At 47.4% G+C, this 26717-nt stretch overlaps 1 protein-coding gene across 11 annotated transcripts in view; it reads right to left on the reverse strand.

Moving 5' to 3' along the window:
* Window positions 1-21760, reverse strand: part of UNK (unk zinc finger) — a 29617-nt gene extending 7857 nt beyond the window's left edge. The window contains exons 1-9 of one of the 11 annotated variants that reach the window (XM_036269033.1): window positions 21588-21760; window positions 5553-5762; window positions 4437-4613; window positions 4152-4282; window positions 3543-3678; window positions 2991-3108; window positions 1992-2076; window positions 830-972; window positions 182-382 (exon numbers count right to left, since the gene is read on the reverse strand). In XM_036269033.1, coding sequence (XP_036124926.1) covers window positions 182-382; window positions 830-972; window positions 1992-2076; window positions 2991-3108; window positions 3543-3678; window positions 4152-4282; window positions 4437-4613; window positions 5553-5762; window positions 21588-21691 — 1305 coding nt within the window. In that variant the 5' untranslated portion in view covers window positions 21692-21760. Of the gene's footprint in view, window positions 1-181; window positions 383-829; window positions 973-1991; window positions 2077-2990; window positions 3109-3542; window positions 3679-4151; window positions 4283-4436; window positions 4614-5552; window positions 5763-12099; window positions 12382-13210; window positions 13433-16201; window positions 16365-17779; window positions 18034-19214; window positions 19256-20988; window positions 21378-21409; window positions 21480-21587 lie in introns of those variants that run through there. The other 10 variants (XM_036269035.1, XM_036269034.1, XR_004960362.1 and 7 more) reach the window with 10 other exon arrangements.
* Between the last annotated feature and the right edge of the window lie 4957 nt (window positions 21761-26717).

Raw genomic sequence — 26717 nt, forward strand, 5'->3', positions numbered from 1 at the left:
ACCAAGGCAGGCATCCCCACTCCTGCATTAACAGCTCTGTGACACGGGGCAAGGTGCTCAGCCTCACTCATTGTGCTCAGTCTTGAAGAGGCTGAGGACAGGCTCCCGGTCGTGCTGCCCCAGCAGGGTAGCCCCCAGAGGAAGAGGCTGACCTCACGGGGCTGCTGTTCTCGTCCCTCACCTGGCATTTGAAATTCTTCAGGAACTCAGCTCCCACCTGGTCTTCCCTCTCGAAGCCAGGAGCCTTCTTATAGCTGCCAGGGGCGAGGCCAGACTCCCCAGGGAAGACGACGCCTTCCAGGTTTGGGGGCTTCCTCAGGGAGCCCGGGGGGGAGCCACACAGGTTAGACGGGCTGCCCAGGCTGCTGTTTCTACAGAGGAGCTGCAGAGAAGGAGGGGAGTGGGCTGAGGGCAAATGCAGGCTGAGGCCCGGCCCCCTCCGGCCCCCTCCGGCCCCCTCCGGCCCCCTCCGGCCCCCTCCGAGGGAGCTTCTTCAGCAAGGGGCCCACTTCCATTTCCATCTGCCAGTGGGCAACAACCGTCGCCCTGGAGAACCAGAGTGTCAAGAGGGAACTGTGTGTGTGTGGGGGGGTGACAGAAAGCTGTGTCCCCGTTACCAGCACTACCCAGGCTGCCTAACGCAGGCTCTGGGGACACTCAGCCCACCCACCACCCAATTTTGGCAGAGACAAGAATCCTGGGGCAGAAAGAGAAGAACCCGAAGGCCTCCCCACCAAGCACAGGCTGAGAGGGGGTGAAGGACACGAGAGGCAAACGCCGGCTCCTGGTAGGTGTGACACCCCCCACCCCGCCCTGGACAGGCACGTACGGTGCTGAGGTCAGGGGCATGCGGGCTGGAGGGGCTCACGGGCACCGAGTCTCCGGCAGCAGATGGCATGTACAAGACGGGACCCGGCTGAGTGGGGCTGGACACAGCGGAGGAAGGCTGCAGGTCGTCACTGAGGGGTGGCTCTACAAGAGACAGTGGCAGGTGTCAGCAGGCTCCTGAGCCAAAAATGCGTCTGGGTCTCTCAAGGGAAGGCTTCTCCCCTATCGCCGTTACCATGGTAACACTGAGTGCTCTGAGCACTCACTAGGTGCCAGGCAGGCTGTACTCATTGTGAATCTTCAGTCACTGAAGACAGAAGTACTATCGTGGTCTCCATTTCATAGACTAGGAAACTGAGGCCCAGAGAGGCAAGGTGAACCTACCATGGTGGCAGAGCTCAGAAACAGAGGAGCTGGGACTGAACCCTGATCTGTACGATTCCAAAGCCTGAACCATGATCAATTCTCTGTGCTGCCTCCATTGGTGGCCCCAGTGCCAAGGCTGGGGACCACCTCTGTGCCAAGAATACGCTTCCCCTTCCCATGGCCCTCAGGGTCTTTTTCACTCCAATCCCCGGAGAAGGTCCGAGCCTGGGAAGGGGAAGGACAGCCAGCGCAGTGGCTCTGGCGGACATGAATTGTCACCTGAGCTGTCTGAGCTCAGCCGCAGTGGCTGCAGGCAACGTGGAGAGTCGAGCAGCGCTGCCCAGCACGGCGGCCCGAGCACTCGGAACACGGCTGCTCTGAACTGAAATGCGTAGCTGACATTCACATACGCACCAGCTTCCAAAGACAGTTTGAAAAAACTAGTAAAATATCTTGAATGATTTTCTATATGGATCATTTTTTAAATATTTTATAATGGATTAAACAAAAATAGATTGTTCAAATTAATGTAACCTGTTTCTCTTGCTTCGTTTTGATGTGGCTACTAGAATATCTGAATGACGTGAGGGAGTTGCGTTACATTCTGATTGGACAGCTCTGCTCTCAGCAGGGCGCAGCAGGGCAGAGTGCCACGTTCAGTTAGTGATGTCTGCCATGCATGTGGCACGGGATGGCTGCTGGGATCACCTAGTGGGCCCTGGGAGGTGCCTCCCCTGCCGGAATCTGAGCGAGGGTGAGAGGAGAGGACAGCCCTCAGGTCAACGGGAGCTGCTTACGTTCTACGTGGGCGAAAGCGCAGAAAGGTCCTCGGGGACAGCTGCCCGACTGCTGCATGTCATTGCACTTGGTGGACTTATAGATCTGGAGGGGCAGAGCAGAAGCGCGTCAGGCCTGGGCAGAGAGGGACAGGCAGGCAGGGTACCTTTCGCGTGGGTGCGTTCTGTTGCTAATCTCTTTTCTCCTTCACATTCCACGCCACTTCCCCAGGTTTCTCCTTACCAACTTCTGAGTACACACTCCCTTCTGGGGTCAAAGGTCCAACCAGCCCTGACCCAGCCCTCAAAGGGATCTTGTCCATGCTACTCTGGGGGGGTCTTGGCCAGGGCTGTGACCCTGAACGTGCCTCTGGGCATTCCGAGAGCCAAGACCACAGGCAGCACCTGCTCACCCCAGGGCATGCTGGGTTGGGACCTAGGTTGGGACTTACGCTGGGTCTAACCTTCCACCCTGCTGTCCATAGCCCTCATAAGGTAGTCTGTTCATGTGTCTATCTCTGGGTGTCCTGGGCTCCATGGAACCAGGGGAAGGGACAGCATGTGTCTCTATGTACCCTACATAAGATCTCGGCGCACTGCAAGGACTCAAGGACACCTATGGGGCCAGTGGGCTGGGGAACTGTGTCAGGGAGGCTGCTGCTACTCTAGGCTCTCAGCTGGAACAGGACAAGCATCTGGAGCTTTCTTATTTTACCACTGGATTAAGCACAGTGAGTGGTGCAAAGCCCAGAAGGCCAGGGCACCAGGCCCAGGCCACGCCCCCTGTGGAGGCCTGGGGGAAACAGGCTGGGAGCAGAGTGCTGCCTGGGGAGTGTGAGCTCAGGACGAGGGAAGTCGCCAAGCGAGAGGGCAGGGCTCCTTCAGGCGCTGAGGTCGGGGAGCCTGTGGCTCTCAATCCCTCCTCCAGGACGGAGTCAGTGTGGGCTCAGCCTGCTTTCCCAAGAGGCCATGCAAAGCCACCCCCCCCCCCGAGAGGGCCGGCCCGGCTCCCAGGCCCACCTCCGGGTGGAACTGTTGCTCCGTGCGGGTGTGGCAGTACTGGCAGGTGTCTCCGTTCTCACACTTGCCGGGATCTCCCCACTCATCCCCGTGTTTCACGTTCGGACACGGAGACGACCTGGTCCAGTGAGAGGGTGGGGTCACATAGATGCAAGGAGAGATCAGGATCTGAGGGATGCCAACCAGATCCCCGTCCCTTAGGCCAGAAGTGGGCTCTGCTGCTCGGGCCCAGCTTTGCTCTGTCAGCTAGGTCCTCCCACTGAGCTCTCTGCAGCTCAAGGACAGTGGGCTGTAGCCACCACCACCCTTTCGACACCATGGCATGGCCCTAGCAGACGCCCCTCTGGATCTGAGCTGGAGGGGCCTCAGAGAGCACTGGACCCCAGATCCTCATTTCGTGAGAGGATCCAGGCAGGCTCCCATTATTCTGCCATTCTCACTACCCCCTTGTAGCTGGGCCTCCCTGCCCCGACAGCGCAGGGGGAGCAGCCCCTGCTGGGATCCCGGCCCGGCCCCCCCGCTCCCACGGCAGCCCTGCTTGGGCCAAAGGACCTGTACTTGTGTTTGCGAGGGCTCCGCCGCCGGTCCTTGCTGTTGTGGTAGTAGGGACAGGCATAGCCCTGGCGGCACAGCCGTGGGGGCTTCTTGCACGGCTCCGTCTTATAGTTGCCCAGCACGTAAGCCGTCTCTGCACAGGCGCCAGAGACACAGGTCAGGTGGGGGTGGAGGGAGGGAGGAGAAGCCACTTGAGGGGTCTAGGAGCTGAGGCTTCTGGGAGAGGTGCGAGCAGGGCCCAAGCTAAGACTGAGATAACGCAGGACAGAGGGAGGGTGGGCGGATGCTGCCCTTCACTGGAGATACTCACAGCTCACAGGGTAAGAGGGTGCCCTCAGGAGGTTCGAGCACACACATATATGTACTTACATACATGTGCAAGTATGTATGCATGAAAGCCCCCTGGGAAATCTGGGGTGCACCTGGGATGATGGGAGCAGGGCAAGATATGTCTGGGGAAACTCCCCTGGAAGTGGCCCTCAATGGCAGGGCTGTTTGGCTGGATGTCAGGTGGGATGAGGGGCAAGCAGTCCCCAGGACAGCTGTGGGATCAGCGGGGTCAGGACAGGTGTCTGGTGAGGGCCTGGCCATGTGTGGCACCTTTACCTTGCCACCGCGGCTCCTCACTGAGAATCTTCTCTATCATGGCGTGGCTTGCGGCCCCAGCAGACTGGCCCTCTATGCTGCCCTCCACTGTGGTCTGGCCATTCTGCAAGGCCTCCATGGCCTGGAGCTCCCTGGGAGGAGAGGAGCAGACAGAGAGCGTGGGAAGGGGCATGAGGGGAGAAGCCAGAGTGCCAGCCCTGCACTCCATGTGTGGTGCTCACCGAGTCAGCAGCCAGGCCCCCACCCCGGCCCACAGCCATCAGCCCAGCGCGGCATCCAGCCCACCTGATGTCATAGACAGGGGAGCGGAGGTCATGGGGCCCGTGGGCAAAAGCGCAGTGCAGGCCGTTTTTGGCGCAGTTGCCTTTTGAGTCTGTCTCGTGGATGCAGATTCCAGTTTTGTAGTAGCGCAGGTGGTACCTGCGTTCAGTGTCCCCTGTGGTCCTGTGCAGGAACGGGCACCTGAAACATGGAAACGGGGGGTGTCCCTCACCTGTGCCCCTGCAACCTGGGCTCCCCGTCCCACCCCTTTCCCTACGACCGGATGGTGCCCTGGTGCTGGGTGCAGGTGGCAGGCGGTGATGAGCCCTGCTGCGGTGACAGAACCCCCACTGCCAGTCCGGCGCTGCAGCTCAAAAGGGACCCAGCGGGGCCTGGCATTCCTACTTCAGCCTGCCCAGCAAGTCTGCTCTCAGGCTGTTCTAAAGAGAAGCCCCGAGAGGGGTGATCCTCGGAGAAGACACACTGCCCGGGTCAGGGTTCTCGGAGGAGACAAGGCCTAGTGCCCCGAACGTGCCATGAGGCCGGGGGAGGGGTCAGCAAGCCTTGACCTGTGCAGAAGGAGTGCTGGTGCGGGGAGGGTTAGGGACTTGTACCTGCAGAAGCCACCTCTGCAAGGTTGAAACAAATGACAAGAAGTCAGTGAGTGAATGTCCCCTCAGAGATGTTCCCGGGTTTGGACCTCCTTGTCATTTGTGTTGTGCCCTGTTTCTTTGCAGAGCACGGTGGCAAACTCTTTCGTGTTAGCACAATGGGGAACTGGAGAGGCTGTGTCTCTGGCGGGAACTGCGTGGGGTGGGGTGGGTGGTGGCAGGTTGTAGAGAGGGTCCTAGTGACAGGGGGCCATGACAGAAGGACCAGGGAGTCACTTTGGTTCAGGTGTGGCCCTCAGGCTCAGCAGAAGGCCTGTGCAGGCTTTCCCACAGTGGGAAAAGGAGAAGGGGCCTCCCCAGAGCCTGATGGGGTCTGAGTCCAGGTCCAGGCCACAGGAAGGTGGGCCAGGCTGCAACAGTGCCCCCAAAACAGCCTCAGGCTGGCTTCTCAGACCCTGCCTGGCCTGTTCCGAGGGCACCTGACCCAGGAGGCTGGGGCTCCTCTGAGGGCAGGCTGGGGGGCACTCACTCGTCGCCCTCCGGGCAGAGGCCCGTGGCCTCGTCGTACTTGGTGCAGTAGACGTCGGGGCTGTAGTTGAACGTGCCGTCCCGACGGCGGATGGACCGGCGGCGGCGCTGGTTCACGAAGTGCCAGTGGAAGCAGGTGTAGGGACGATGCTGAGTGCATTTGTGTTGCACAAAGAGCGGGCACTGCTCTGTGCGGAACTCCTTCAGGTACCTGCAGGGACAGCCCCGAGTAGGGTGGGCCGGGAGTGGAGAGTGGAGCCCTTTGTTTGCCACTTGGCCACTAAGTCCCCTGAGGTCCCTCTCCAGGGTGCTGGCTTCATGGGGACACCAGAGAGGCCCAGAGCAAGGGCTGGACCTCAGACTGTGGTTCTCTCCCAACACTCAGGTCCTGAGCCAGCCTGAAGGGCAGGAACCATGGACCACAAGGGCCCTCGGCGGCCAGCGGCCTGCCACGGTGACCGGGGGAGGGGTTCATCGGTGGCTGGTTTTCTGAGCCTCCCTGACGTTTCCAGCAAAGGGCTGCACACAAGAGCACGGGGAGCCTCCCCCACCTTCCGCTGGGACTCCGCTGCCCGGAGCTGCCTGCCAATGCCTGGAGGCCTCACGCGCCCCAGGGGCAGTGCTGGGCTCCAGACCACGGCCAGGAAGGCTGCCGCTTTGGACCTGGAAGCCCAGGTCACGAGCAATCCTGCCAGCTACTCAGGTCGTTACTGTCCTGCCCACCTACCTCCTCCCGGAGACGTTCCCCAGCACCACCCAGGGACGTGTTTGGGAAACGGTTCGCATTAGGAGCGTCGAAGAGAAATCTCCCTCTCAGCCCTGCCCGCCCGTCATCTCACAAATGAGCACCTGCAGCAGGTGGGGCTGCTTACATCCCGACTAACTGGGGATCTGTCTGTCCTTCTAGCCTCCTTCCAACCTGCATCTCTCCTTTGCTCTGCTTGTAATAGCCAAGACATCCCCACAACTCCTTCCCATGCACCCCTTACAGAACACCACCCGTCTGTTCACGCTACGTGTCCGGGGGAGGGTTTCTCAGACCCGCCCCACTCCACAGGGGACGGGCAGGCAGTGCAGTCTCCCTCATCCCCTCCTGCCCTAACAATGCAACAAGTGGCTTCACAGAGAATGTCTGATGCCAGCAAGTAGCTTCTAGAAGGTGCAGCAGGGAGTGTGACCTGGAGAAACGGTCCAGGCTCAGTGCCGCCCCTGGAGCGGAGGGCCCAGGACAAAGGCCACAGGGTCCAGCCCACAGCTTTGGCTCCGGCCAGGATACTCAGGGCCTCACTAGTCTGGGCAAATGGCAGGTGTGGGGACAGGTAAGTCCAGGGCCAAGACTTTCCTGATAGGTTTTCTTTAATGCTTGTGAAAAGTGCTGAACCCCCCCCCCCCGACCTTGAAGTGTTGGGAAGTGTGCAGGTGTGAGGGCTGGAGCCGGGGTGCTCCCTGTGGAACACAAACGGGGTGTGAAGGGCAGCGGGCTCCCAGAGGCCTGCTGTTCACCCATCACGTTACTGAGCACCTCCTAGGTGCAGGCGTGGCGGTGGGCAGCGAGGACACTGACGAGGCAGGTTCTTGTCCTTAGACAGCCATCTCTACGGGAGACACCGTCACAGGTGCGAGCAGTCCAGTGTGGTAGAAGTCACGAGGGAGGTTGGCTCAGGGTTCTTTGGTCAGGGAAAGGGGCGGGGACGCGCTCGTGGGTGAAGAGTGGAAGGACGTTCTAGGCACAGAGCACAGTGTGAGGATGTCTGGGCCCACCAGGTCCGAGCACTCTTGTGGATGTGAGTGGGTAGGAGAGGACCGGAAAGGAGAATGAGGCGAGGTGAGGTGCAGGAGCAGCCCGATTTCAGGGACATCCTCGCCAGGCCCAGGTGCACTGTGGGACACTAGGCAGAAACCTGGAAGACTCCCTCAGGCCTGATGCTCCCCCGTCCCCTTTGGCATTGGGACACAAGGTCTTCCTGTCTCCCTGCCTGCTTAGACAGAAAATTTACCTCATGCCGTACATAGGTACCAAACCCTGGCACTGATTTGGGACGCCCATTCCCCAAATTAGGCTGACCCCTCCTGGGAAGCATGTGCCCTACCTGACTCTGGACCCCACTAAGAGACTAACTCGGGAGGAAACAGGTGGGAAACGGGAGCAGCAAGGTGAGCCCGGGGCCAGGAGCAGAGAATGAGTGGTTAGGACCGTCAGATTACATACCGGATGTCAGGTAAATTGGAATTTCAGATAAAGCCAAGATTGTGCGGGACACACTAAAAGATTACTCGTGGTTTATCTGAAATTCCAATCTAACTGGCACCTGTGCTTTGATTTGCTGAATCTGGCAGCCCTGAGTGGTGCCTGGCTGCTCGGTGCCAGTGCCCCCGTGACACCCAGGGAGCAGTCAGGGGAGAGCTCAGGATGTGGTCATCCTGACTACGGGCACAGACTGTCCTGCCGGAGAAAGAGGTGCTGGCGAGCCTGCTTCCTTGGGGCAGCCATGTCCACAGTGCCATATGCGGATGCCAGGGCTCCGCAGGGACCCCACTGGCAGGGGTGCCACAGAGCAGACACAGAAGCAACAAATTATGTCATTTTAAGCTTCTTCATTTCCACTCCCACCGCCATGGGTCAGGGGCTGGTCCCATTTAATAAACTGGTCTTGCTTCTGGCCTCACCCCTGACTAGTTTACCCTGCACAGTGCTCACTATTCTTCCTAGAGCCAAAATTTAATTCTCACTTTATTAAAAGCCTTCAGCTTCCCCAGCAGCCACTGATAAGTACCAAGTATTCGGCCTGGCAGTCCAGGCCCTACGCAGCTGGCCCAGTGTACTTTTCTTTTCTTTTTATCCTCACCTGAGCACATTTTTTCATTTTTTGTTCAGATAGAGTGGGAGGGAGAGGAAGAGAGAGAAAGAGAGAGAGAGAGAGAGAAACATCGACGTGAAAGGGACACATCAAGTGGCTGCCACCCACACAACCCAACCAGGGCCGAGGTATGTGCCTTTAGCGGGACCCGAACCTGGGTCTCTCTGGACCGCAGGCCGACACTCTAACCGTTGAGCCAAACTGGCCAGGGCAGCCCCGTGTACTTTTACAGCCTCACTTTGCTGGATTCCTCTCCATTCCAGCCGGTAACTGGAGTCCTTGCAAATAGAGCATTAACTCACCTCCCTGCCTTTGCCCCCGTCCCCTTCCTACCTGTAGAAACCCTTCCAGGCTGAATTCAATGGCAATGAATTGTCTGATGCCACCACCTCTATGAAGCCTTCCTTGATCCCCCCCACCCCTCTTAACACCAGCAAAAAGTTATAATCTCTAAGTTTTTGCAGCACTTTCTCTAGACATTCTTTTTTAAAATTGATTTTTTGAGAGAGGGAGGGAGGGAGAGGGAGAAGGAGAGGGAGAGGGAGAGAAACATCGATATAAGAGGGAACTATATCAACCAGCTGCCTCCTGAACGCCCCCCACTGGGGAATGAGTCCGAAACTCAGGCATAAACCCTGACTGGGAATCAAACTGGCAACCTTTTGGTGCACAGGACGACATTCAAACAACTGAGCCACACTGGCCAAGGCTCCAGACATTTCTTACAGCTCTTACCCTGCACTGCATACTAATAATGGGTATATTTTTCTCTACTGCTAGATTATAAAGTCCTTGATAGCAAGCATATAAGAACCCAATACTGTGACCAAGTTTGCTGAATGGTTTTTTTAAATTCTCACCTGAGGATATTTTTCCATTTTTGTTCAGATAAAGTGGGAGGGAGCAAGAGGAAAAGAGAGAGAGTGAAACATCGATGTGAGAGGGACACATCGAGCGGTTGCCTCCTGCATGACCCCAACCAGGGCCGGGGACGAATTGCAACCGAAGTACGTGCCCTTGACTGAAATCAAACCCGCAACTCAGTGGTCTGTGGGCCGATGCTCTAACCCCTGAGCCAAACTAGCCAGGGATGCTGAGTGGTTTTCACAAGAAATAAAAATGTCTCAGAAAAGGCAAAGTCACACAACGCCACCAACAGCACCCTGAGATGCCGCCAGCAGGGCAGAGCACTGACAGCCAAAAGCCTAACCCTATGCCCTTGTGAACGTGTCCTAGTGCAGGACACTTGTAACTCAGCAGACAGGGCGGACCATCCTGCAGAAAAGTCCCTCATTTAGGCAGCAGAGCCCCCACTTTCAACAAACTCTAACAAGATGAAAGAAATCTGCTTAAGTCATTAATGGAACTTACCACCCACTCCCTAGGAACCAAAATGTTGGGTCCAAATTTCCCATTCTCCCTTTCCCCCTCCAACCTTGTGCTAATAGGCAATGCAGTGCCCAGAGGCAAGGACAAAACCACTTAGAAATCACTCTTGTATTTTCATGATTGAAACGAAATATAAATTATCAGTGGAAATGCACAGCTGTCTCTGTTAAGCTCCAATCCATCTTTCCATTTTAAAGGTTTGAAAGCACAAGACTGAAGAAACTAAACAGGCTGAGACTCACTGTTCAATTTAACCAGTTCTCAAGAAACCCACGAAATCCCAGGAGGGAAGACTAATCAAGGAGGGAAGACTCACCAACCATCTCCTCCCTCTTCCAACATCTGAGGAGGGCCCAGGGCCCAGGGCCATGGACTAAATTCTTCACACTCCCATTTCCCAGGAATATACTCATGCACTCAAGGATAAAACCCAATGAACCTAGTCTAGCTTCAGAATGGGAGGCCGGTCTCCTGCTATGGCCACAATGAGTCAAGAAACCACTCAGGCCCTGAGTAAATAAGATCTGATAGAGAAAGCCACACCTTTGACCAGTAGAAGGGCTCCACAAAGCTTGGAGGACAATGTGAGTGGTCAAAGCTTCACCTTCACTGAGGAGCAGCGCCTTCATGCTAGCCCCACTGGGGGCTGACTTTTTTGTTTGTTTTTTTAATCCTCATCCAAGGATATTTTCCATTTATATTCAGATAGAGTGGGAGGGAGGCCAGGAGGGAAACAGAAACGTCAATGTGAGAGAGACACATCGATTGGTTGCCTCCTGCAGGACCTCGACCAGGGCCAGGGAATAAACTGCAACCAAGGTACATGCCCTTGGCTGGAACTGAACCCACAACTCTTTGGTCCACAGGCCAAAACTCAAATCACTGAGCCAAACCAGCCAGGGCTGGGGGCTGACTTTAAATCATCTTTCACTCCTTTTCTGGACATCACATTAAATAAAGTGGCTTGTTTAATAAGTGTAAAAGATTTTTATGAAGGTAACAAGCCCACTTAAAGGGCAAAATCACCCTTCATCTCACCACTAATCATGTTAGGCTTCTGGCAAATTTTCTCCCAGTACACAGATAGCATCACAATGTATCATAGTGCTAAACTGCTTTACAAAATGAATACTTTTCTCTAAAAACTTTAAAAATCAAATACGAGCATCCAGTTTTTTAAAAAACCAAATAATACTTTCAACATTATTGGATTATCCTTATTTTCTGAAATTCTAAAAAACAGCCCAAATCAGGCTACCTGAAATCTAATCACTTGCCCCACTAAACCAACAACGATGACAGAAGGGATGAACAATACACTCAGTAAGTCACATCACCGTAAGGCGTGAATCAAGTGCTAACCAGCTCAAGTTCCGACTAAACCTGAGGTCCTATCCAAGTTGTATCCCTGAACAGATTCATCAGAGTGTTTCACTCAGGAGAATTCAAACAAACTGAAGAAGCAGAGAAGTATTAGAGATGCCTGACAGAAAAACTATGTAAGTTTAGAGGCAATGGGAGTCAAGCAGCTGATGTTTGCATCTGTATCTTCACCACTGCTTCTAGAATGGTGCTTAGTATGGTCTCACTGGCTGTTGCCTCTGACCTGCTCCCCTCCCCAACAAAATAAACTCTACAGCAGGGTCAGCAAACTTTTTCTATAAAGGACCAGATAGTAAGTATTTTAGACTTAGAGGATCGAGATGCCAAATTGAGGATATTATGTAGGTACTTACATAACAAGAGAGAAAACAAATTTCCACAAATGTTTTATTGATGAAATTCAAAATATAATAATTGGCTACAATTTTTTCGTAATACAAGTCTACTAATAAGAATGGATTTGGGAAGGATAACATTTACTAGGTTGTAGTCCCTTTCATCAAAATTACAGATGTTTACCTGTTAAGGCTATTTCTGTAATAAGATTTAACATATTTCATCTTTGAAATGTCTCTTCACATAACTGGGCACTGCCAATAAAGACTGTTTTTCCAGAGGCATGATTTTATTACTATTATTATTTTGGTTAATCCTCACCCGAGGATATTTTTCCATAGATCTTTAATATAGAGTGGGAGGGAGGGAGGGAGAAAGGTAGAAACATTGATGAGAGAGAGAAACATCGATTGGTTGTCTCCCGCTCGGGATCAAACCTGCAACCCAGGTACATGCCCTTTACCGGGAATCAAACCTTAGACACTTTGGTCCTCAGGCAGATGCTCTAACCACGCAGCAACCAGCCAGAGCCCAACATGATTTTAATTGAGCATATTTGTCTCTTAGAAGACATTTATAGACTTTAACAGTCTTGCTATTTGCATTTAAATCACTTCCAATTGAAGGCGTGGTGTAAACTGACCGCTTAGGTGCACAGGTAAATAGATTCTGAAATATGTAATTTCTTTTGTATTCATATCAAGATGCAAAATCACTTCTAAAACTGTAGTTTGTGTTTGGAAATCCTATCCATGTAAATCTGTATACAAACAGAGATCTCACCTTTGTTATAATTTTGACAGCAGAGTGTATTAGTCAGCTTGACAACTTACGAGTCAAACATTCGTTGTCAAAATGATTTTGCTGTGATACAAAGTTTGCATATAAGTGATGATTTGCCTTGTGATTTTAGGGTGAATTCACTAAAAAATATTATGAAATCTGCAGCAAAACTAATTTCCAAAGCCATTCATTGTTCAATAGTAGTAGTTGAAAATGATTCTTCTCATTCAGAAAAATTTCAATCTCAGCCCTAAACTCAAAAAATTACAAGAAAACCGGACCACTGCTAAGCCATCAAACTGTTGTGTAGTAGAGCATATCAGAATATTCAGCTTGTACTTCTGACAAAAACTCAAGGAACTGATTGATGATGGTTAAGTCCACAAGAGGAAGTGAAGTTTAGCACTGATCCTAATGGTTTATTAACATGATAGTAAAAACCTTTCTGCAGTGTACCTGCTGATGAATAATGCAATGAATAACCATAGGCTTTAAACACCTTACATTTTTCTAAGCTTTGTAAATTTATGTTGTGGTATCCAGTGGCTCAAATGATACTTATCTATACTCTACTATTTTCTATATTCATATTAACCCTACTGGCTATCCCCACCCCCACCCTGGTCCCCAAGACATACTTCTAAAGAGAAATTTAGTCATAGAGTTCATACTTCATGGCTTATCAAAGATTCTTAATTTTAAGTTTGAGAATAAAATATGTTTAACTTCAAGGAGAATATTATAAGAACAGATAAATAGTAGATTAAGAATACTAATTACTTATACAGGTGTATATGATATTTATACATACACATATATAAATATACATATATCTTAAGTTTTGTTGAAAATCTTTTCTTTTTTGAAGAGCTTTAGGTAAATTACTATCAGTTGTAAATTCAGTTTTTATAAGGACATACACATTATTTTGACATCAAACATAACCCAGAAACCATACAATTTTGTAACAAGAACCATACCAGTGGAAGTTGCCAAAAGTGACTTAAAAAACAAGGCCAAATAAAGCTAAAATTGGTGCTTGGCAAATATTTGGACAGTTCTGATAAAGTGCTATACGGCTATAGAGATTGGACTTCAACTCTTCTGAAGTGATCCTGGTTTAACATTCTCTCTGGCAGAAAAAGAAAGCAAGTAAAATAAGTGTCTAGTGAATTTCTGAGTGTGTCTGAACCTTTAAGGCAGGCTTTGATCCTGTAACTGGCTGTTAGCCAAAGAGCAGCTCTGGTAAGGCCAGACGAACCTCCTAATAACAATGAACCTATCCTAACACAGAGCTAGATCTGCACACAAGAACCCACACAAGTGCTATGGGCACTCAGGCAAGCAAATGCTTTAGAGCTGGGGAGCCACTCTGGCAAATGATTTCACTCACTCTTCTGGGAAAGGTCTGACACCTGTGAGCTGTCCCGGCCCCAAGAACTAACTAGTGTCATGAATGCTACAATGTTGATGTATAACTAGTCCTATGTGTCCCTGGTTCCTTCCTTCTAAAATTGTTCCTTTGCCCTAAGGATCTTGGAGCTTGTAGAACTGAGGAGAGAAAGCTCATGTAAGCATCACTCACACCACTGACTTTGGAGAATATGTGAGGAATACTGAAAACCCTGGCTCATTGTTCCCTAAATTAGATAACGACTTGACTTGATTCAAAGTTTTTGTGTATACAAATGACCTGAAAAACCTTCGATTTGATGAACATTTTAGTATTACATTTATTTATTTATTTTTTCCCATTTTTTGTTCAGATAGAGTGGGAAGGAGGGAGAGGGAGAGAGAAAGAGAGAGAAACATCGACGTGAAAGGGACACATCGAGTGGCAGCCACCTGCACAACCAACCAGGGCCAGGGACAAACTGCAACCGAGGTACGCACCCTTAGCGGGAACCGAACCCGGGTTTCTCTGGACCGCAGGCCGACGCTCTAACCGCTGAGCCAAACCGGCCAGGGCCATTTATTTATTTATTTTAATCCTCACCAGAGGATATTTTTCTATTTATCTCCAGACAGAGTGGGAGGGAGGGAAAGAAACACTGATGTGAGAGGGACACTTCCACAGGTTGCCTCCCGCACAACCCTGACCAGGGCCAGGGACAAACCACAACCAAGGTACGTGCCCTGGCCAGAATCGAACCCGAGACTCATTGGTCCGCGGGCCAATGCTCCAAATGCTGAGCCAAACCGGCCAGGGCAACATTTTGGTATTACATTTAAATTGATGTGTTAATTTGTACACTGTTTTCTATACAACAAAGTCTTTGGCTCTGGGAGAGTGGACTGTTTACAGCACAAATCCACTGTGTACTATACAGGCAGCCTGCTGGAGGCTCTATGAAAAATGGCAACTGAAGTAAAAACGGATGCGGACGAGAAGAGTGTGCTCCAAGGACAACCCTAACCCACGTGTGCCCTAGGAACTGAAGAATCAGTTCATGTGGCCAAAGCAGGCATTTGGTTATGGCTGCTGGAGGCGGCAGCCATGTAAGTGGTAGCAGGAACTTGGGCCTTGTTCGAATATTGGCAAGAACAGTACTTACACTGTACTAAGTTCCAGGCACTGTTTTAAGCACTTTACATATATTAACTCACTTAATCCTTCAGAACCTCATGGGACAGGTACTATTGGTATCCTGGAAACTGACACACAAAGAGGGAAGTCACTTGCCCAAGGTCCCACAAAGTGTCAGTGCTGGGCAAAACCAGACAGTATGCCTTGGAGTCCATACTCTTTTTTTTTTTTAATATTGTTTTTATTTCCCTGGCCAGTTTGGCTCAGCGGTTAGAGCGTCAGCCCGCAGACTGGAGAGTCCTGGGTTCGGTTCCCGCTAAGGGCATGTACCTTGGTTGCAGTTTGTCCCTAGCCCTGGCTGGGGTCGTGTGGGTGGCAACCAGTCCATGTGTCTCTCTCACATCGATGTTTCTCTCTCTCTTCCTCTCTCCCTCCCACTCTATCTGAAGATAAATGCAAAAAGTGTCCTCAAGTGAGGATTAAAAAAAATATATATATATATGTATTGTTTTTATTGATTTTTGAGATAGGGGAAGGGAGAGAGAAACATTGATCAGCTGCCTCCTACTCACTCCCTAGTGGGGATCAAGCCTGAAACCCGAGCATGTGCCCTGACCAGGAAGTGAACTGGCGACCGCTCAGTGCACGGGACGATACTCAACCAGCTGAGCTACATGGGCCAAGGCTGGAGTCAGTACTCTTCAACATCATGCCGACTGTTAACCACATTTCCTTAACTGAGCTAAAGGGAAACAAGAGTAGCAGCAAACAAGCATAAGTGACTCTGGAAGCTGTTCAAAATATGTCAGGGAGTTTTTGACAGGCCATAATTACAATACCACAAAATAAGTCGCTACAGATAAAAATAGAAATGATAACTTTAACATGCTCTACTGAATATTTAATATTCATTTTATGTACTCACTATAAAGGACTCTCAGTTCGATAGTAAAATTTAAGTGTTTTTTTTTTTAAATAATACAAGTACAGGTTTCTAAAGTATGTATGTTTGGATAGGTTTGATTTAGACAAACCCTAAAGTGGCGGGCTAGAAAATGCCTGGCACCTCTTAGCAGTAAAAGTGACATAAAAAAGATACAGTAATGTTCTTACTAAAGTTAATAAGAGCTTAGATACTATTTAAAACTACGGGGGTAGTTTTGTGAATAGGCCAAAATTTCATAGGAAGGTGAGAACATGGTCCTTCCCCCTCCTCATTAGAAATCATTCTATTAGGACTTACGGTGGCTACATGGTGTTTCAAGTACTAATAGGAAACAAATGCATCAACATAAGAATACAAAAAGCAAACTGTGATATAAAGAATAAGGAAAGGGAGGAAGCAATTCAATAAGCTCAGGTATGACATGATGATACTGTCACAGGCCTTAGTATCTTCTTTATTTCCTAAATAAATTGAGCCACCAACAGGAAAAAGGTCACCTCACAGAGAATGCTATGAGATTTTTAAGTCGCTAGACTCCTTTCCATCTTCTCCTCCTCATCAGCTCTTGATACTGCTGCCAAATTCTACACACTGGCAAAGAAAAAAGGGGTGAAAGTTGAGGGATTTTATAGAGAAATAATAAAAAAAATTTGTTGTGATTATTTAAACTAAAATATTATAGCCACTGATATCATTTTAAATGCCTAAAACACATAGCTTGTCCTTAAAGAAATGCCCATGTGAATATTAAACCAATCGTCACAATATCTGAAAAATAGAATCTATTACATTTTAGCAGAACGGCAACTTTCTCTTCTACCTCCCACCCACCCTAGGAAATAAGCACAACTCGTTTCACAAGGGACTTGGGGAAAATATGCTTGTTCCTATAACGGCTGTCAATTCAGAGACCATTTAAAGTACAACTACCAACAACCAAGGAGTCTCAAACTTGCTGAGTATTTGCTTCTTGTCTTAAAAGCGTCACAGACTTACAACATGGGTGCAATCACTAGAATGGATACACAGGGACTAAGCCATTGAGAGGGCTGGGGAAAGGGGCCAAGCAGCTTTTCAAAATCTGCAGGCTTCCCAGACTGAAGGATACTGCCAAGCCCTGAGGGGCCATGTGCTCTAAGGCCTCTCTACTACTAGGGACTCATATGCATCGATTTTTTTTAAACCCCTTTCTCAAAATTATTGAGATGTAATTTACACAAAAATTTACCCTTTTAAAGTGTACATTACTGTGTTTTGTAGTATATTTACCATGTTGTGCAACCATCACCAATGTCAGAAAGTTTCCATCGCTCCATATATATCCCCCATACCTATTATCATATGCACTGATTCTACCCAAAGTTTCTTTACAGATATCTGTTCCCCAAGCAGGTGTTTAAGATGGTTGGTTGGGTGAATCTACAGAGTATCCATATAGTAAGAAAACAAGAAAGCTACATTGTCCAGAAAGATACTGAATCCAAACTATTGGCATTTTTAGCAATTAGTCTAATGTAATTTTTACATATTGGCTAAGAACAGCAGAGAACTGACATTCAACATCCACCTTTACATAACACATTAGTGTGCCTAAAATTCATCCAAGATGTTAAAAGAATGGAAGACAATCTACTAGGATTAACCACAGCTGTCCACAGTTGCAATTTCAAAATACAGAAGATGCATATGTGGGGAAACCTCCTTTAGTATCAAGTATAGCTGGATTAAAAAATAACAACAACAAATGAAAAATTTAATCATTAAGCAAATATTGCTCTGTTTGGGAACACAATCCCTAAACCAGTCCACTAGTTAAAAGTAATGTAGCTATAAATACAACCTTACTTTTATCACTCTTCTGAACTAGAATCTCTTCTAATGAGCAAAGTAACTGTTAGGCAAAGGTTTGGCAGGAAAGCCTGCAGATGTGGTGCTCTGGCTGCTGCAGGATTCTTATTACCTAAGTGAGCTCATGGCTTCTAAGACACACAGGAAGGAGACCTCACCTTCAGGCATCAGGGTGTTGAAAGCGGGAGGAAGTAGGTCCACGAGGGTGTCTTGCTTTTGTGCACTTATCTGGGGTGCTATTTCCAGAGGAGTTCCTTTATAGAGTGTGCCCAAGATGGATTTCTCTAAGTTGCTCTCAGAGTTGTCCAGCTGCCCTCACCAATAAGTCACAGTCTTTGTAGGTTGATAGAAACCACCAGTCAAAGCAGATGCATATGGATTGTGGGGAAGCCTTCTTTAGTATCTAACATAGCTGGATTAAAACAAAAAAACTTAACCATTAAGCAAATCTTCACTTTAATCATTAATTTAGATTATAGCAAATATCAACTAGGTGCTAAGCTTGAGTCTACCCTCAGCATGGGCACTTAACACTTATTAATAGGAATTTTGTGGGTTTGATTGAAGGCCACAATGAGCTCTTAATTTTGGTTATGCAAAAAATTAATTCTACTTGATAAATAAGTAAACAAGATCCAGAAATAGTTATTGGTAATTTAATTCATTCCTGCTGAGGTTGCTAAGCAACGCTTCCAGTGACTCCTGTTGTGCAACAAGTTGTACTCTAGTAAATATATTTACAATTTTATTGCAATTTGCAATAATGATTTAAATACATGTTCATTTCCTGGATTTTCTAAAACAAAATCAGATGCAATCAAGTTCATGATATTTATATAATGTACAAACTAACAAATTTGCCTCAAAATAGTTATCTATAAAAGTACTGCTACATTATCCTTGTTTAAAGATGCCCAGGAAACAGTCCTAAATTAAAATGACACTTGACTAAATGAAGCTATAAACTATTTATCCACTGTCTACCTATAAGAAATCACCCAGTGGCCAGAAAACGCCAAGAAACCTTCACAAAACTATAGTTGCATTTTCCTTTAACACAGGGCATTAAGAAGTTTGAGAATCAATTGCAGGTGAAAGAATCCAAAAATGATCAAATGTCTTTGAGGCTCTTACAGGGTCAAAATAACAACATAACTGTTATACAATAAACAGCCCAAAGTTAGCTAAATTTGTAGATGTATTTTGGAATGTAATTGCTCCAAAATTTCCCATTCTTAAATTTTTTTTATATAAAATTCTTCTAATATATAAGATGACCTTGTTCTGAATAAACTTGGATGAAATTTACTCTTTGTGAAACAACAAGACAAATCACCTAGCAAAAGGTCACATGGTTCTTGTATTGGAAGAACACTAATACACGCACATTATCATTTTAGGGTGCTAATCACATATTTGGAGCTGTTCAACAGAGGAAATCGTGATATAACTATTTTCTAAAAGGGTGAGATTCCTGCCCTAGCTGGTTTTGCTCAGTGGTTAGAGCATCAGCCTGTGGTCCAGAGAGACCTCGGTTGCAATTTGTTACCAGCCCTGGTTGGGTCATGCAGGTGGTGGCCACTCGATATGTACCTTTCACGTCGATGTTTTTCTCTCTCCCTTTTCCTTTCTCTCCCTCCCGCTCTATCTGAACAAAGAATAAAAAAATATCTTCCGGTAAGGATAAAAAAATAAATAAACAAATAAAAGGGTGAGATTCTTCAAATCTAGCACAAGTGCCTGCTGAAAGAACTATTTCAAAGTTTCCCTTAAATCATATTATTCAAGAGATTAAAAAAATATCAAATTTCTTCTGAATTTTGCATGTCACATAATCTCAAATAATAGTTATATAAAAATACACAAAATTAATGTAATTAGTGCATAATAAAAATTTGGCAGATTAAAAAAATAAACGTTCAATAAAAACAAGAGGTCTGTATCTATCTGTATTCAATGATGGGATCCATACAATACCTAAGGCCACAATTAGATTGGAACAAATTCTGGAATTTATGCTGTGAGGAAGAGTAAAAAATTGCTGGGCAGCTCAAAATTTCATAGCAAATATTAAAATTAAAATTAAAATGTTCCTGTATCCTAATCCTAACTCCCCAAAGCAACAAATAGGTTCATCTTTTAAAAAAAAATCAGAGCCAGCTGAACTGGTGTCATCATCTGTGCCCTCTTGCTCCCTGCTCCTCAAACCTGGGAAGACAAGGGAATGAATTTTCCTAATCACCACTATCACAGCTTCTGAATGTCCATAAATCTTCCAAGAAAGACAGCTGATTTCTATCTCTGATTTTTGGAGATACACACACACACACACACACACACACACACACAGAAATAAACAGGTAACAGAAAATAAAGGGAAACACCTACACTCTCCAACCACACAATCAAACTTAGTTTCACCTACTACTGTTGATTTATAAGCCACCTCAAGAGCCAAACCTAATTACTCTGCACTTACCCCACAGGGGATGGAAAGACTGGTTTTCAACAAATGAGCATCAGGAGGACCAAGACTCAGATATTAACATTTATCTACACAAAGCTATTGACTTGTTTCATCTGTCAATTCCATAATGATCAGAAAGCCTTTCTAACATAGACTCCTCAGTATTCTCAATGACAACACAACACAGAAAGAGGCTGCTGAAACCAAGACTCACATTACTGAGAATGTTTACAAGCAGTTTACTGAAAAATGTAATCCAAGCAACCTGAGATTATAAAGTCCCCAATTATGAGAAGTGTGCAGATTTCCAAATGAAGACCATACTGCTGATTGACCGCAACATGCACCTAACCAGTAGTCCCTAAGGTAAGACCATGTCACCAAAACAATGGAAGGATTGCAGAAACTCCAGTTAAGAAAGGACCAGCAAAGCCACGCCACATTAGAGAAGTTATAGTTAACATGAGTCTGCCTGCAGTCAAGAAAAAGCTTGAAAGCTTCAAATGATTTCAACCAATAGCAGAGACTCTCACAAAGAAACCAATACACTTCCTGAAATTGATGTCCCCCAATCCCAGAACAGTTTCCCAATGGGCTTTACTTCTGCGACCAGAGCTCCTCCTTTTAGTTCTTTCTACTGCTCTTGGCTCACCAGGCGGCTCTTAGGGGTTGTTCGAGCCCCCCAGGTTCCAAACCTCCAGCAAGCCTGAGGTATACTCGGGGGTCCTTCTAGACATGCACATCATGGGGAGGAGAGGCAAAGAGCACCAGGGAAAATGGAAATGAACATTTTGCTCAATAAGAGGGCCCGCCTCTTTTCATCTTTCTTTCTCCCAAAGCACCTAGCACTAGGGCGTCACTTAAGGTGCCTTCAAAGGCCATAAAAAGACAGGAACCTACACGTAGACACAGGTAGATTCCCGGGACGAGGATTCGACTAGTGTCACCACCTGGGGCTCTCCCTCCGATGCCACATTTCCGTGGGGACTGAGGACATCCTCAGACCCCATCATGCTCAGGTCCCTGACTCCGGGTTAGGTCAACTGTGCAAGTGGGAAACATACGGGCCTCGGGGACACAAAAGGCCTGGACTTTCACGCTAATCGCCATTCATAGGTGGCTCCAGGGCCGGCCCCCAAGGGGCTCATCCTGGTGGTGTCTTGGGCGTCTTATCGTCCCGCAAGTGCCTGGCTCTGTGGTTTACGGTCTCAGAAACAGTTAGGCCTCGAAGGCCCGGCCCAAGCCGTGTGCGCTCCGCACCCCGGGCTCCCGCCTTCCCCACTCGGCGGCGGGGACCGAGTTTCCCGCCCCACGGCCCGACCAGAGGTTGGTGGCAGTTGGAGGCAGTTGGGACCGGCCCCAGCAGGTTGGAACCGGTCTGAGCCGGGCAGGAGGAGGAAGGGGGGAGGGAGAGGCCGCCTCGCGCTCTCCCTGCGCGCGTGACTCACGCTGGCCGCTGACGTCAGGCGTGCGCGCGCGGCGGGGGGGGCTCTACGTACGTGTAGTGCTGCGGTTTCTCAGGCTGTGCCTGCAGCACCTGAGCGGTAGCGGCCGGGGGCGCCGAGGAAGCTGCGGAGCCGCCGGGCCCGGGGCCCTTCGACATGGTCCTGTCTTCCTGCCTCTTCGCCGCTCCCCTTTTATTATTCAGTCTGCGCGGTCCGCGCTGAGGACTCAGTGCGCCTGCGCCGCGCCACGAGAACGTGAAGACCCCCCACGTGGCAGCAAGGGTTGCTGGGAGTTGTGGTCCTCGGTTCGGCTGGAATTTTACCGTCAGCAGAGGGTTGCTGCCAAAGGAACGGACCACAATACCCAGGGATCCTTGCAGACGGTGTCCCGGATGCCGAGGGCCCGCGACGGCTTTTGGGAATTGCAGTCCGGCCGCGTTTCTCCTCCTTAGCGCGGTTCCAGTTTCGTAGGGGTACTTTTCCTTGAAACTGGAGACCCTGGAGTAGAGGGGGCCCAGAAGTAGGGAGGTCCTGACGACTTGTGTGAAAGAGTTCCAAGTGTAATTTTACTGCCAACTTTGTAATAATTACCTCGCCTCCAGACTTGGTGTATCGTGGGCTCGGTTCAGATGCCAGCCCCTAACTGTGTTTAAGAATCTTGTATCCTCCGTGTGTGCTGCAGGCACCTGGAGTGCGCCGACATCCTTACTCCTGCATTGGTACTAGAGACTAGTAGGGAAGCCTGTCTGCTGGAAGGCAGCTTGAGAAAGCTTTGCTAGAGAAGAGCTGCACAACACGATACTCTGTTCCCGCATCTTCGCTGGGACGCTCCAGAAACCTTGAGCAACCCTGAAACCCCACAGTTTGGTTCTTTTTCAACTTGACACCTGGCCCGACCAGCTTGTTTCCAGTACGTTAGGGGCCAAGGACGAATTTAATCTCTGTCTAGAATAGTTTCAGGTACACTGGCAAGTTTCAGGGGTGTTGAGAAGCATTACACAGTGTCCAGAGGAAGGTTCGGGTTTGAGTAGGAGGTGCGACTTATAATCCACTCCAGTTTCCTTTTCTGAAACGTCAGCCTTTCTATTTGGGAAAATGTCTCCCCTCCCTGCTTCCCACCAGTGGGGCTAAGTTTTTCGCTTTGTGGCCTTTGTAAAATAAGCCAGTTACCTCAAACTTAGGCATTTGATTCTGTGAGGTTTACAAAGTTCTTCATAGATATTTTAACGCTTTGGTTAACTAATGATCATCCCATTAAAGAAACACTCTGAATAACTTTAGGAGTGAGGGAGGGTGGGGGGAATGCAAAATGTTTAATGTTTAAGAATGACACACAGGCCCAGCGGTTAGCGGACGAAGGGTCCTGGGCTTGAGTCCTGATTAAGGGCATGTACCTGAGTTGCACGTTGGATCCCTGGCCCCAGTCCCAGTCAAGGTCATTCGGGAGGCAACCAGCCCCCCCTCCCCCTCCCTCCCTTCCACTTTCTCGAAAAAATATCCTCCAGTGAGGATTAATTAAAAAAAAAAGAAAAAAAGAATGACACACTCATTTTTATCTAATTCCTAGTAACCTCATATCAGAAGCTAAATTGTCAACTTACAACATTAAAAAACTGGTATTTCACCCTGGCCGGTTTGGCTCAGCAGTTAGAGCATTGGCCTGTGGTCCAGAGAGACCCCAGTTCAGTTCTCGCTAGGGGCGCGTACCTCGGTTGCGGTTTGTCTCTGGCCCTGGTTGGGTCAGGGCAGTGTGGGAGGCAGCCACTTGATGTGTCCCTTTCATGTCAGTGTTTCTCTTTCTCTCTCTCTCTCTCTCTCTCTCTACCATTGTATCTGAACAAAAAATGGAAAAATGTCCTCCGGTGAGGATAAAAAAAGAAACAAAAAGAAACGTATTTCTTTTTTCTTTTTTCAATCCTCACCTGAAGATATTCCATTGCTTTTTTTTTCATCATTTTTTTTTTTTTTTTAGATAGAGCGGAGGGAGGGTGTGAGAGAAACGTATAGATTGGTTACCTCCTGAACGTGCCATACCTGCCCTTGACCAGGAATCAAACTGGGGACCCTTAGGTCTGCAGGCGGATCCTCGAACTGCTGAGCCAAACCAGCCAGCGCTTTTTTTTTTTTTTTAGAGAAAGAAAAAGACAAACATCTTTGTTGTTCCACTTATTTATGCATTCACTGGTTGCTTCTTGTATGTGCCCTGATCAGGGAGGGAACCCACAACTTTTTCATGTCTGGACGACTTCTAGCCAAGTGAGCTAACCAGCCAGGGTGAAACTGGTATTTCTTAAAACAGGCCAAATGTTTAACCACTAGGAGTGTTGGAAGATGAAAAATTACAAAAGGACAAACAAAAATTGTAGTGTTTTGTTTTAATCCTATTATTAAGGCCCAGTAATTGGTTTATAGTTATCCCCAAAACATTCGTGTGATTTGAATGAAGAAATATAGTCAACCCTGGCTGTGAGGCCACTTGGTTAGAACATCCTCCTGTTATGCCAAAGTTTCGGGTTCATTCCCCCAAGAGGGCACATGCAGAAATCAACCAATGAATGCATAAATAAGTGGAACAAATTGATATTTTTCTCTCTCCCTTCCTCTTTCTCTCTAAATTAAATCAATAAAAATATTTTAAATATACAGTTCATAATGCTAGATATTAAATAAGTGTATATCATGAGTTTCAGAGTAAGTGTGTACTAGTAGAATTGGGAGATGTCCAAACTGCTTAAATTATAAAACAGGAACTGAAACTCAGAGAGGTTAAGTAACTTGCATAGACTTACTCAGCAAGTCTGTGACAGAACAAAAATTAGAACAGTTGTCTACATCACATTTTGCATTGTTTTGATTGTATGACTGCCAAGTAAGAGGGATAAACTATTTCCATTAATTGTCCTTAAAGAGATGAATGTAAATCCATTCCTGGTTTCTCCTGGAGCAGTTTTAGTTCCTCTCTAATAATTACCACAACTGAAAAACAAACAAACAAACAAAAACTGTACTGTCTTGCCCTGGCTGGTTTGGCTCAGTGGTTGGAGCATTGGCCTGTGGACCAAAGAGTCCCGGGTTCGGTTCCCGCTAGGGGCATGTACCAAAAACAAACAAACAAACAAAAAAACTGTACTGTCTCTCCTGTAGGAGGCATGGGACAGACAGGGTTCTGGATCTCCTATAAAAACCTTGGAACACGAAGCGGGTGTTTCAAGGAGCCCATCCCTTCTCCAGGCCCTTTGAGCAGAGAAAAAAAAAGCTGATGGGGGTATTTTTCTAGTTACATTCCAGACTACTTAACAGTCTCCTGGGAGATCTAAGCAGTGCCCTGTTTCTTTGCTTCACACACACTCTGAGAACAGGGCACGAGTCTCCCTCCATCTTGGTTTCTCTTCTCAGCATGGCATGAATGAAAATAGAAACCTTAATCTTCTCCCTGCTCTAAATTCTAAAAAGGAGGCAGAAATTAAAGTTGATTAAATTATCACACAAAAGCTTAAATATACGATAATTAAATATATATTTTGAATGTTACAATCGAAAGGGCTGAAATAATGAGAGGGATTCGGTACCAGAAATTGGGCCAAAGATGTTTTCGCCATAGCTCCTTTTTCAAATTGTGCATTTTTTCCTCACTATTGATATTGAGGGGAGACTTTAGGTGTCGCAAGTACATTTTTGAGGTATTTGTATTTGTAATAATTCTCTTAGTTGAAATTTCTATGTAACTGGTTTTGCTGAAATAAAAAGGTTTTAATGAAATACTCAGTGAACCCAGAATAAGGGCTATGGAGTAGAATGCCCAAGGCTTCCTTTCAATGTCTGAGCTTTGTTTGGCTGGTCTTCACCTTAAGCTGCTTTGGTATTTTAAATACCTGAATCACTGGAGGACTGACTATTGCAAACCATCCAAGAAGACATTTATTTTAGGTGAAAATACGAATGAACATTTAAAAAAATAAATTTACTTTATTGATTTTAGAGAGAGAGGAAGGGAGAGGGAGAGAGACAAAGACACTGATGAAAGAGAACATTGATTGGCCCACCTCCTGCATGCCCCCCACCAGGCATCCGGCCTACTACTCAGGCATGAGCCCTGACAGGGGAATCAAACTGGCAACCTCTTGGTGTGCATGGGTCAACGCTCAACCACTGAGCCACACCAGCTAAACAGGAATGAACATTTTTTATACATTTGTCATGTTTCTTCAGAGTAATACCTCCAGGATATACCATTAAACACAGGGGCATATATTAAATGCAGTTGTCTTGTTTTTACTCTTTATGGACATGCAAATGTTGTCAAAGGACTAGTCCCATTTTGGCTATAGTAATTTCATTCAGTTGAATTACATAATTAAAAACTATGTTGCTTAGAGGTTACATATATTGAAATCACAAACATTTTGTAACGACTTAAGAACATACAAGGTGGTACTTATAAAATCACTGACAATTGTTTCTTTGTAGCTATTATTTACCCCTCCCCATCCTACCAAACAAAAGAACTGCTTTTTAGTTAAAATGTATATGAAAATAAATAAAATACTTGGTAATATAACATGATTCACAAAATTCTCATTCTCAACTATCAAAATGTTACAATAAATTAAACATTTACTGGGAATATTTTGTACAGGTTCTTGAATAAAACTTGGGAACAACAACAAAAAACAAATGAAAACTACCAAAATGTTAATGAAAAGTAAATAATCACATTTCACTTTACATTGGAAAGTATTTACAAAAATTTTATTAAAGTAACCTCTTCCTGCATTGACTGCATTATTTGCTGTAAATAAGGTTAGGCTCCTGACCATCCAAGACTCTAGTCCTGATGGGGACCAGTGCAATTCATTTGCATTGACTTTCTATTGTAGAGCTTTGGAACCAAGGGAAGGATCCAAACATAGCTCCATTTTATCCAATGAGAAGAGCCTCTTAGTGCTAAACTCTGATTCGTCCATTTCTCTTTGCTTTCATCCAATCGCTAGGCCACTTTAACAGCCAATCAGCGGCCTAGATATTCACCAATCAGAGTACAGGTCCCAAGCACGGCCTTTGTGTCGAGGGATGTCAACGCGTCGGCGAAAGCTTCGGCCAATAGAAAAAGTCGTTGGTGTATGCAAATGAAGGTCCTGTGACGCGGAGACGCAGCGTGAAGCGTGGATATAAAAGCGGAGGCTT

This window comes from Molossus molossus, unplaced genomic scaffold, assembly GCF_014108415.1.
Source record: "Molossus molossus isolate mMolMol1 unplaced genomic scaffold, mMolMol1.p scaffold_m16_p_19, whole genome shotgun sequence".
Taxonomy (NCBI): Eukaryota; Metazoa; Chordata; class Mammalia; order Chiroptera; family Molossidae; genus Molossus; species Molossus molossus.